The following is an 11,568-nucleotide window of genomic DNA, read 5'->3' on the forward strand; positions in this document are numbered from 1 at the left end:
CATCAGTTGTGTTTTCTGTTTGTTATTATAAGAGGTACACATATATTCCAATTATTAAAAATATTATGCTGTGGTGGATTTGACAGATCAAGAAATTTAATTTTCTTGCATAAAAATAGTGCTAACAAAATATTTCAATAACCCCAAATAACCATTCAAATTGACCAAATATTTTTTTTGATATTATTGTTATCAATTTGACTATTTGTGCTTTCAACGGTAGTGGTGTAGAGCCTTGTCGATCTTATGATTAACACAACTGTGACAAAGTATTTTACATGAACTTCATTGCCTAATACCCATGTTGGCGTTCTAACAAGTATTCTGTGTCAGCTTGTGCTACTGTCAACCCTCCTAACATTTTTTCTTATATTAAGTTCTCCTTTCAAATAAAAGCGAAGTTAAAATTTCAACCTTATACTTGAAATTATATATATGTAAAAAAATTCCATTGGTAAAGTTTATGTATAAACAAAATATTTATACTCACGAACATGATACATAAATAAAATATTTCCATTCATACATTTTTTACATAAACATATACAAACTTTATCCATAGGTATTCATAAACTTTAAACGTGAATAAAATATTTATGTTCATAAACTTTATACATAAATAAAACATTTATATGCATAAATATCCTTTATATCCCAAGAAACACTCATTTAATTAATTACATAGGGTGATTGTTTGTTTTTTTCATAAAAAATCACACAACATTTCTTCAAATAAAAAATTATGAATATAACTTTTATATACGTATTGTTAGCGATCTAAAATCAAATGTTACAAAATAACTATGATAAAAAAAATCTAAAATCTACTTTAAATTTAAGGTTAACAATTTAAGATCTGACTTATAAGTATAAAAGTCAAAAAAATAAAACTAATACTAGTAGTTTATTTCTATGGTTAATATTTCCAAATAGAGAAATACCCTTCTATATTTCAGCATTCAACATATGGTGAGTAGACTGTAGACCGCATGCGCAGAGGGGCAGAGCAACGGACGTGCCCTCCCGGCGTCCCTGGCTCCCTGCACTCCATTCAAATTTCAAAAAAAATTGCGTCCTCCTCCCGTCTGATGCGCCACGCGGCAACTGCTGCCTGCTCCAGCACACCTACCGTGGCCCCACTTCCGCCCGTCCACGGCCCACCACGTGGCCCCCCTCGCGCCTGCCTCTCCCTTGCTCCGGTTCCCTCTCCGTTTGAGCCAACGGGCCAGCGTGCCGGCCGGGCTGCACAGGCCCACGTGCCGCTACTGGGCCCGTGCCGACACGACACGGCCCGAGTACCTGCTGAGACGTGGCATCGGCACGGCTACGGGGAGAGTGCCTAACGGGCCGTGCCAGCCCGGCCGGCCCACTTGGCATGTCTGCGGCATCGGCATCTAATCCGACGTTTCCCACCGGCGATCAAATCCGCCGTCATCGCCTAAATCTCACCTTCAATAATCCCTCCACAGCCCCCGCTTCCTCCCGCTCAAACCCTAATGCGGTGATGGCCGAGGAGGTTTTCCCGGCCCAACCCCCTTCCGGCCTCTCCGACGCCGAAGACCTGCCGCTCGCGGAGCGACGACGGCGACTGCTCCGCCCGCCGGTGGATTCAAAGCCTCCCGCTCTAGAGAGGTGCGCGCCTGCCTCCCCTTTCTCTCGTTCTTCTTTTGTTATGGCGAGGTTCCTGGAGCCGTCATCTTTGTGTGGTTCCGGCGCAGGCGGGAGGCTCGCCCGAAGGCTAGCGCGGCGGAGGCGGAGGGTGCAGGCGAAGCGGCTCAGCAGGTGTGGTCCCTTAGATTTTTGCGTGTGGTTATGGTATGGTGTAATGTTGCATTTTTTGCCCCAGCTATTGGTGTCCAGCATTTGATTGAACATCACCTTTCTTGTGTTACCGTTCTTTTGCTTTTTTTGGACGTGCTGTTTTGGTCAGAGCTGAACCTGACTCGATATTGCTTGTTGCGAAAATGAACAGCTGTCGTCATCAATCATCACCGCTCCTCAATTTTTTTCACTCTCCACCCCAGTGGCGTAGCTAGGAAATTTTTGCCGGGTAGTCCTACCTCATATACAGGTATCACATCCCAAAAAATTCTAACACCGCAAATCTCATATACAAGTCCAAATTTAGTTAAACATACAGAACTAATCCATAATAGAATGGTAGAATCAATAATCGACTAACTTAGTTACTAAATTTAAAGTGTGCTTATGAAACCAAACAAAGCTGAATTCTTGTTGCTTACCATATATATATATATATATATATATATATATATATATATATATATATATATATATATATATATATATATATATATATATTGGCTAGGAAATCAATGAGCGGATTCGAAGAGGAGGCTGCAGTCTTTTTCTTTCCTTTAGATTTATGGTTTCACGAGAGAGATGCAATATCCCCACTCTTCATAATTAACCTAATCCCAATACTGCAATACCAGTAATTTATCCACTTTCAATCATTCACAATCAATTTATCACAAACCACAAATTGGCACTTTGACTCATTCAAAAATAGTTTGAGCACTAACATAACAATGAGATATTAAGGAAATGAACGGTGAATTGAAATTTTTACTTGCCCTTTTCAACCATCAGTCCTCTGATCCTTTTCCTAATTTCAGCTACAATGTCCCATTTTCCTACAGAGGCCTAATGGTCTGAAAGCAATATCTGTGTTGCAATATCATCTTTGTCCTGCTCTAGTGCCTGTTCAGCAGCATGAACCCAATGGAGAAACTTTTAAATACTATACAGGAGCTTAGCAGAATTCTCCATAATTCAGGACATTTCTTGGCAAAAGGGGATTTCATCATTAAATCAACTGCTTCCTCCAACAAACCTGCCCTACTCAGCAAACTCACCATGCTAATGTAGTGCTTGAACTCAGGCACAACCATCGGTCATCACACTGAACCAATAGAACTTTCTTTTCTCAACTAGTCCATAGTGGCTACACACACAGAGGAGGGAGACCTAGCCGCTTGTTGGGGAGACGGGCCGCGAGGAGGCAGGCGAGCGGAGGAAGGCTAGGCCGTGGGAAGGTGGGCGAGCGGAGGCCAGGCCATGGGGAGACAGGTGGCAGGAGCCGATGGATCCCAGGCGCCAGTGCTGGGGGAGGAGGCGAGCGGACGGAACCAGGCAGCGGCGCAACGCGACGCGCATCTGGGACTTGGGAGAGGCTGCCACTGCCTTCTCCTTTCTGGGCTTTTGCCCTAGCCCAGTTAAGCCCCTAGCAGATCAGTGTTTTGGCCCTTGGTCTTGGGCCGGTACGGGGAGGCACGTTAGGCCAAATTCAGAGGTAGTCACAGGCCCACCCGGATTACCCCTGGCTACGCCCATGTTTCCACCATTATTGGACTTACTTTTATCTACGTTTCGTAGCAGCTGTAAAAAATTCTTTTTTTTCTTTGAGATGAGTACAATTAATTATTTAAGAGAGATCTTTCCTATATGGCTGTCCATTTTATTGGATCAGCTGGTTCTGATCATATTTGCATGGAAACCTCTTCTCTGTGATTCTTTTAAATCTCCTCTCCTATCAATCGTCAAATGTGCCAAGATCTCTCATGTATGGTAATTGCAAGATATTTCACACAAATGCTTGCACCATGTTGAATTGCTTCTTTACTTAAAAAGTTGTTCATGTTCTATTGCTGCAGGGTTGGCTGGGACTGCCAAGAGGCGTAGAGTTTAATCCTAGTGATGGTGATCTACTCTGGCACCTGGCTGCAGAAATTGGAAATGGCCAGGCTCGTCGTCATCCATTCATTGGCGAGTTTATTAAATCTGTTGATGAAACCATAGGATTTGGTTGCACCCACCCTCAAGATATACCAGGCAATTCACTCTTATTCATGAAAATATCTCTCATATTTATTCCTTTTATGATTTACCAACTGCCGCATGCTATATTTTGACTGCAATTATAGGTATTAGGAAGGATGGGTGTGCAGCATATTTCTTTCACAAAAATTTCAAGGTGTGCAACAATGGGAATGATAGCTATATCAACTGGCAAAAAGTTGGAAACCCTATACCAATAATTTTGGATGAGGATCTTCAAGGTTGCAAGGAAGTTTTTATGTTGTATACCTACAAGACAGATGGTAACAGTCCTCAGAGTACTGACTGGATATTACATCAATATCACGTTACAAGCACAGAGAAGGACGAGGGAGAACTGGTGGTGTCAAAGATATTCTACAAGTCAGAAGAAAGTCAATTTGAATGGGCTGATAAAGCTCACTCTCAGTCAGCACAGGTATTACCCTTGAAGTTTCCTGTAGTTTTGAATGGTAATACTTGTCACCCTTTGACTCAATTTTTAAACATCTTTGTAAAAGCAAGTTGATTGGTCATTGTGAAAAGCATACTGCAAGGCAAATCTTTAAGCTACCTTCGTTGAACTATATGCTTATTATCAGCAGTTTGTAACACAATGTGCTGGAAACAAATTGTCATAGGCTCTGTCATGATGTTAAGAATTGACTTTTGTGCAGTTATTTTCAAGATTTCATATTGCTTCACATTTAGTTTGTTTGAACATGGGTGCTATCCTGCTACTTGAATAGAAATTACTTTTGCAAGTAATGTTAACCTGACTCTACTTAGAATAGGGACCATGATTTTGGTATGCTTGATCATGAGAACTGTTTTAGTTATGCACCATTTGCAAGTAATGTTCATTGCAAGTAATGTTAACCTGACTCTTTTTTTGTTTTGTTTGATTTTGGTGTCAGTCTGTTTCTTGCTCCTTAGTCTGTTAGAATTGTTTTCCATTTATTCGTCTTATCTATCGCTTAAGTTTTAAGTATAGTCTTGTACTCTCATTGTAGTTGATTTCTGATAACTTTCTGAAGTTAACAGACTTGCCATTTCCTGGGGCTTTACAACAGTTAATTTTAAGTTACACACACTAGATATTTCTTTCTGGAATTCTATGCAGGCTACTTCTACAATCAATGATGATTCTAGAGAGGACTTGCAGTTGGAAAATCATTCTTCTAATGTGGTTACTGGAAGTAGTTTTGCTCAAGGTTCCTGTGTACAACTGTTCATTCACATCCTTTTATTCTGAATGCATTTTTGTTCCATACACCATGACAGTGAAATTCTCTTCAGGCAATGAAAACAAACAAAAGGAGATGCAGACAGAGACATGTCCTGATGAGAATAAACTAAAATTTTCCAATGTGCTAGACAACATGCATATTGAAAACAAAATTGATGACCATGATGAAATTGAGGAGCTTGATCATATGTCTTTACAAGAGCGCTACAGAATTCTCCGGGCGGAAAGGCATTCTTGCTCTACTGTAGTATCTTATGAACAGTGTGCAATTGATGGTTTGGAGAATTCATGCAGGCTTGAAACTAATGGTTTGATTCCTAAAAGGTAAAGAGTGGAAATGTATGCACCTTTGTTTAGGTAGCTATATGTTCTGAGGAAAAAAAACCATGTACATCTCTTCTTGTGGTGAATCCATTGTGTCCTGTGTGGCTGTGTACTAAGGTTTTTAATAATAATTATACCTAAATATGGAGATAGAGAGGGAGTTATTTAGCCATGTTGTACAATTTTAAAGTCAAAGTTGACCACATTGGCAAGACACAAAAATGTCATATCTCCAGTTATTTTGTGAATTGATTAGAACATTTTACGAGTGGAATACAAGAAGGATGCACTATTAGGTTTGGACTGATATGAAGTTGATCATTTTGTAATTTTTCTTGCAGAAATTATGTAGGGACTGCCTTCAGGGATGGTATGCATAGCATGTTGCAGGTACAAGCACACTTTCTCAATTATCTGTCTATAATGCTGTTTGTTATGCATTAACTTTATGTTATAACCTCGTGTTGAAATGCTCTTAGATTTCCCTAGTGTCTTGTAAGACCTTATCACCAAGTTTCATTCTTTGTCTCCAAAAAATAAGTTTCATTCTTGATCAATAAGCATATGCAGTACAATAGCTGTTTTATCAATCACAGCATAGCAAAATAATTTTTCGTTGTGCAATCTGAAAATTTTAGTGATGCATATTGTCTGTGGGAGGGAGGGCAAAGAGAAAGTGGTCTGTTCAACTGTTTGCAATTCTGTGCAGGAAATTTCGTCTGCACCCCCTATTATTGATAGTACCAGCAATGATAATAACAGGAGACTGCTAGCTGAAGGTCTTTCAAACAGCCATCAAAGCCATGAGGCTGGATGTAATTTCTTATTTTCTTTCCCTCTTTTCTTTTTTAATCCTTAGTTCTTTGGCATATCAATGGTGAAGAAAGCATTGATGACAATACTCTTGAAACAATTGATGACAAACAACTTATTGCAGGTGATTCAGGTTTCTTGAGTATGCCATGTTTTGTTGCTCCATCCCAATGTCAAGTTGGATGCTCTCATGATCTATCGGTAAATGGCAATACTCTTATTCATAGTGACGATCCATCTTTGAGTTTAACACCAACTATTGGCGATGAAAGAATTCAGCTGAAAGGGATAAATGATAGGACCTGTTTGGCTGACATAAAATTGGAGCCTGCATTGGAAGGCTTTGGTATTTACCCTTCTGAATTTTGTTTGAGCAAAATATCACTATTCCTGAAACAACAATGGTCTGGCAGACTGGTTCAGAACCAGCATATGTTTCTCAAAACCCAAAAGACATCAACATTGATTTTGAACTCTTGCAATTCACAGGGGATTTGGCAGAGAAGATCACATCTTCTATGCATAGCACAGACCCAAAACATGTCACTGAGGGCTCTAGTCTAGTTGGGTCTATAAACTATGTTTCTTCAGAGATTTCCAAAAGGATATCAGAAGTAGCAAGGTCTAAGTCAGAGAGTTCCCATGTCGAAGGCCTACTACCATTTTTAGGAATAAAAAGTGAGGTTATTAGGAGTGAGTTGCCACCAATTGTTTGCGGTCTCACTCCTATCAATATCACAGAGTTCACTGCTAAAAAAAACATTACACTAAACCATGATGGAGGCCTTGCTTACTGTTCTTCAAAAAGGAAAAGGAGGAAAACTGGGAGGTAGCACAGGCAACTTTTTTAATGATCACACTGATTCTTTTTTGGGATAAATTATGCTTATAAAAATCATGTATTCAGGGATCCAAGTGAAAAGACACCTGAAGAAGATTCTCACAGAAGTGATGAGGGCACTGCTTACTTTTCCCGTCGAAGGCGAAGGAGAAAAACAGCAACGTATGCTGCATTAGTTACTTTGTGTCAATGTTTACAACTATTTTTTGAGATTATGATAAAAATGTGATGTATGCAGGGATTCAATTGAAAAGGCACTCGAAGAAGATGCCCCTGGACTTCTGCAGGTACCAATTTGTTATGCTCACAGTTCTATTTTGATTCAATAATGATATTCAGTAAGCACAACATGCCAGCTTCTGATTCTGTGTTTCCTTTTCTTTTCCGTCTGCAGATTCTGCTGGATAGAGGAATAGTGGTTAGTGAGATTAAACTCTATGGTGTTGAAGAAGATGATGATATGGTCCCAGACTGCACAGAAAGTGACTTTCTAGATCTTGAAAATGTTATTACAAAAGTAAGATTCTTCTCCCTCCATTCCGAAATATAACCATTCCCACACTGATTCCCATGATTCTTATGACACCAATGATTCCCTTCCTAATTAGAAGCTTGTAAAGGGAATCGAATCTAAACCATTCAAAATTCAAAAATTGACCATTGAAGTGACTAAAAGGGTATCTTTTAACCCAACCTTAATATTTGCTTGTGCCATAAACCCATACGGGCGGTTCCCCATTTTCATGATGTAGTGAATGCCAGTGCAAAGCTCACAAAGTCACCTTAAGTGCTCCAGCTTTATATGTGACAAGCAACGCCAAAGAAAAGGGAACTAATAGTGTATTATCTTTTCAGAACCATTCCCCTGCCACCGGAACCATGTTCTGTATTGGTGTTGGATCCGTACTTCTCCTTGTTACTATTCCTAACTCTGACAGTTAATGTTGGATTTTTCATACTCTACAAAAGAAGAAACATTTGCATGTTTTTTACCTTTCTCTTTCCTTCCGACCTAAAAATATAATCACTAAGTTACAGTGTTAAATTCAGCAAAAGCAGCTATGATTTGGTTTACACAATTTCATTTGTTGGCCATATTATCTGTAAGTTCAGTGTGAATTGGATGTTATGTTTGTAAATAGGTATGAATTAGATGGTATTGCCTATTTCCCTCAAGGTTGTGGGACTGCAGGTGCATCTTTAGGCTCTCTTTGTTTGGGCTTACTAGCAGATAGCCCATGCGTTGCAACGGAATTTTATTAACAAGTAGCATTAGCATGTTATTAAAGTAAAGTTAATAAAAGTGGTTTGATATATGGGTCTTTTTTTTTTCTTTTAAAAAATAGGAGGAAGTTGGTGGTGAGGTAGGTGACAGATTCACCACCACCACTACTCCTCTTTATAGGAGTATAGATAAGCCAAGTTTTAAGCCAAATAGCATAAGCCTAAACAAACAAACAACTTTTTCAATGGGTTTTTTCAAAGCTATAAGCCACTCTGTTAAGCCACAAGCTGGGGTCGAGTAGTTTTTTTTTCTGGCTTATTTGGAACAGAGGTAACACCCCACTGTTAATTTTGAAGCTTTAATGCCACTGACTTATAAACTATACAAGCCGAAAAGTCGGCTCAAAAGCTTTTGTCAATAAGCCTAAGCCCAAACATAGAGGGCCTTAGTTTGTGAGGAGCAAATGACATGTAGTGGTAACTATGGTATATTTTAGTGACATTTTTTTTATTTGTTCAATACACAGTTGTTTCCACAAAGAACATCCCTGTTGAAATCTGCAGTTAGGCATGAGAAGGGGGAACGAGCTCTATACTGTTTGTCCTGTTTAATTTCTCTCATCGAGCAGGTATTTCTCCATATCTGAACAACCTGGCCGTTATTGGTCTTCACCTGCACAATTTTAGTGATTATACACCTTTATCTCTTGTAGTCCCGCTATCTTCAGTTTCGTGACTGTCCTGTTGAATGGGGATGGTGCAGAGACCTACAATCCTTTGTTTTTATTTTTAAAAGCCACAACAGGTAATCTTTCTTAGCCAATACTGTTATTCAGGAATTCAGGAAATGCTGGTTAAAATTGTTGAAGTGCTTCTTTCATTTATACCTTCCCTTTTTTTTTCACAGAATTGTTCTTGAGTGGCCTGAATATGGGTATGCAACATACTTCTTTGAGATTGTGAAATCACTGCCAATAGAATGGCAGATCCAAAGGTTGGTTACTGCAATGAAGCTTAGTGGCTGTGGCAGGACCGCTCTTATTGAAAATCGACCATTATTGGTAAGATTTCTTTCTACAGTATATTTCCCCTGCAGTTCTTACAGTGTTGTGCTGCACTTTTTGACTGAACGTAGGTAGAAATACTGTGATCAAAGTAAAAGGCCCTATTAGCAACTTATGATCAGAGAAAAATCACCTCTACTTAGGCTGGTTACTGGTTATGTCGGCTGACCAGTAGATATAATACAGCCAATACAAGGGAAATATTATACTGTAGAAGGCCTAAGGAACACATTTGAGGAAGAATTAAAAAAAAATTGACCGGAATAATCTTGAAATATAGCGGTAATCGTTCAGTTACCTGCTGATAATATCTTTTGTCCTTGCTTATGAACAGAAGTGGAAGCACACAGCTATGCAGCAGCTATTAACTGTATTTGCAGTTGTCATAATTTATTTTGTTAATCTAATCTTTGATATAGCCTCTCTTAGAGTCCAATTGCAGCAATTGTTCCTAGGATCCTTGATCAGAATATGAAGTGGTTAGTTTTGAATATGGATACTGAAGTGCTGACGTGCTATCATACAATCAATTCTTTTTCTAAATTCTCTTTTTGATGTACTATATCCGTTTCAAAACGTAAGCATTTCTGGAATTGAATCTTGAACCAAATTATAAACATTTCTAGCACTATTCATAGTACTATTGCTCCTATCAATCACTTCTCATTCAAAATTCTTCCTATTTTACCCCCACCTACTCTCCCACCCCCATCAATCCCTCATTTGTTAAAGGACACATAGTCTTTTCTTCTCAGCCTTAATCCCTGCTAACCAGCCTAGAAATATTTACATTTTGGGATGGAGGTAGTAATCAATTATGCTTAAGGAATATGATACAACGGGATCTCATTCCCAGTACTCGGAACGGGATGCACTCAACTCCCCATCGCGCATGAGCGAGATGAGTTTCTCTGCCAGTGGTGCTGTCTACCACGAATGTTTCTCCATGGACGCCGCACCTCCTTCCCTGGTCGGAATCCCCGATACCAGTGGCGCTGCTTGTCTTTGGTGCTCGGCAAACCTGAGCAGAAGCGGTCAATCTGGGAGTTAGTTGCCCCTGTTTCCATCTAGAGCGGCAAGGTTCCCTTTAGAGCAAGCACGGTGTAAGCCACTGAGGGAGTGTTTGTGAACGTCAGAGCCACCTAGCATGCAGTTAATGACCGGTGGGTGGTGTGATTGTCGCTGACGAGTTGGCGAAGAAGTGGACTGCCCGGGAGGAGACGGTCGGTAACTGGCTCCTAGACAGGAGCGCGCCAAGAGCCAGTGTGGAGGCGCTCCTGACCAGCATGTCTACCTCACCCACTCAAATTTCAGTTCGCTGATGCGGTTGATGCTGCTGCTCTGGTACCGATGGGTATTGGGATCCCATAAATAGATGCCCCAATATGCTTTTGTGATATTGTTTCATATGTGTATACTTTTGAAGGATATATTTTTCATGTTTGAAAATTTTAGCAACTGATACATGTTGACATTGGACATTAAGTTCAACGGTCCAATCTCATATGTACCTTCCATAGTAAATGGATTTTATAATTTTAAATTTTGTACTTCAGTGAGTTCTTTCATAGATTGCTAGCTTCCATTGTACTAATCTATGTTTTTCTACAGATTGGTGAAGATTTGACAGAAGGAGAGGCACGGGTTTTGGAAGAATATGGTTGGCTGCCAAATTCTGGGCTCGGCACAATGCTCAATTACCGTGACCGGGTAGTTCATGACAGGTGGAATGAGAAATCTGTCACAGATTGGAGGGCGAAGATAGGAAAGCTCCTTATGAGTGGGTATTCCGAGGGGCATTTGGTCTTATCTCACTTCCCAACGAAAGTTGGCCAACTAGAAGACATCGACGTCAAACAGGAGGACCCTTTGTGAGATCTCGGTTGTGTATATGCACTTGGTAGTCCTGCAGAGTCGTACTCTTCAAATAGTAAAATGGCTGATGCCGTCCCGGGGTTGTAAAGGTTTTGTAGTTCGTCGTCATCATATCATCATTCAGAAGGCTCACAAAGGGTGCCGTGTTGGCCCATCTGCACATGTATGTAGGAAATCATGTTGGTGTAACAGTGTAACAAGTGTTGTGAATGGATAGACAGGTTAGACTAGCTGTTGATAATATGGTCAGTGTGGATTTGTTAGCCTGTGGTGGGTATTTATACATATAGCTACTCAGGATGATTTGAATTATTCACAACTTGTTTCACATTGCATAA

At 40.0% G+C, this 11,568-nt stretch overlaps 1 protein-coding gene across 1 annotated transcript; it reads left to right on the plus strand.

Annotated features, from left to right (window-relative positions):
* Positions 1–1,346: 1,346 nt before the first annotated feature.
* On the plus strand, positions 1,347–11,252 carry LOC102706926. The gene is made up of 17 exons (XM_040521925.1): positions 1,347–1,632; positions 1,719–1,782; positions 3,678–3,855; positions 3,948–4,279; positions 4,964–5,054; positions 5,140–5,413; positions 5,755–5,803; positions 6,123–6,228; positions 6,351–6,572; positions 6,716–7,055; positions 7,134–7,229; positions 7,306–7,354; positions 7,462–7,584; positions 8,819–8,920; positions 9,005–9,096; positions 9,199–9,352; positions 10,967–11,252. The coding sequence occupies exons 1-17, from the start codon at positions 1,376–1,378 to the stop codon at positions 11,228–11,230; spliced, it is 2,793 nt and encodes a 930-aa protein (XP_040377859.1). The 5' UTR covers positions 1,347–1,375; the 3' UTR covers positions 11,231–11,252.
* The last annotated feature ends 316 nt before the right edge of the window (positions 11,253–11,568 follow it).

The sequence above is a fragment of the Oryza brachyantha genome, chromosome 3, assembly GCF_000231095.2.
Source record: "Oryza brachyantha chromosome 3, ObraRS2, whole genome shotgun sequence".
In the NCBI taxonomy this organism is placed as follows: domain Eukaryota; kingdom Viridiplantae; phylum Streptophyta; class Magnoliopsida; order Poales; family Poaceae; genus Oryza; species Oryza brachyantha.

What these genes read in the sequence shown, in the direction of transcription:
- LOC102706926 (XM_040521925.1), top strand. Translation starts at nt 1,376, where the DNA reads ATGTCTGCGGCATCGGCATCTAATCCGACGTTTCCCACCGGCGATCAA. An exon ending in TCAAAGCCATGAGGCTGGAT is followed by an intron (nt 6,229 to 6,350) that starts GTAATTTCTTAT and finishes AACTTATTGCAG; the next exon opens with GTGATTCAGGTTTCTTGAGT. An exon ending in TTGAAAATCGACCATTATTG is followed by an intron (nt 9,353 to 10,966) that starts GTAAGATTTCTT and finishes GTTTTTCTACAG; the next exon opens with ATTGGTGAAGATTTGACAGA.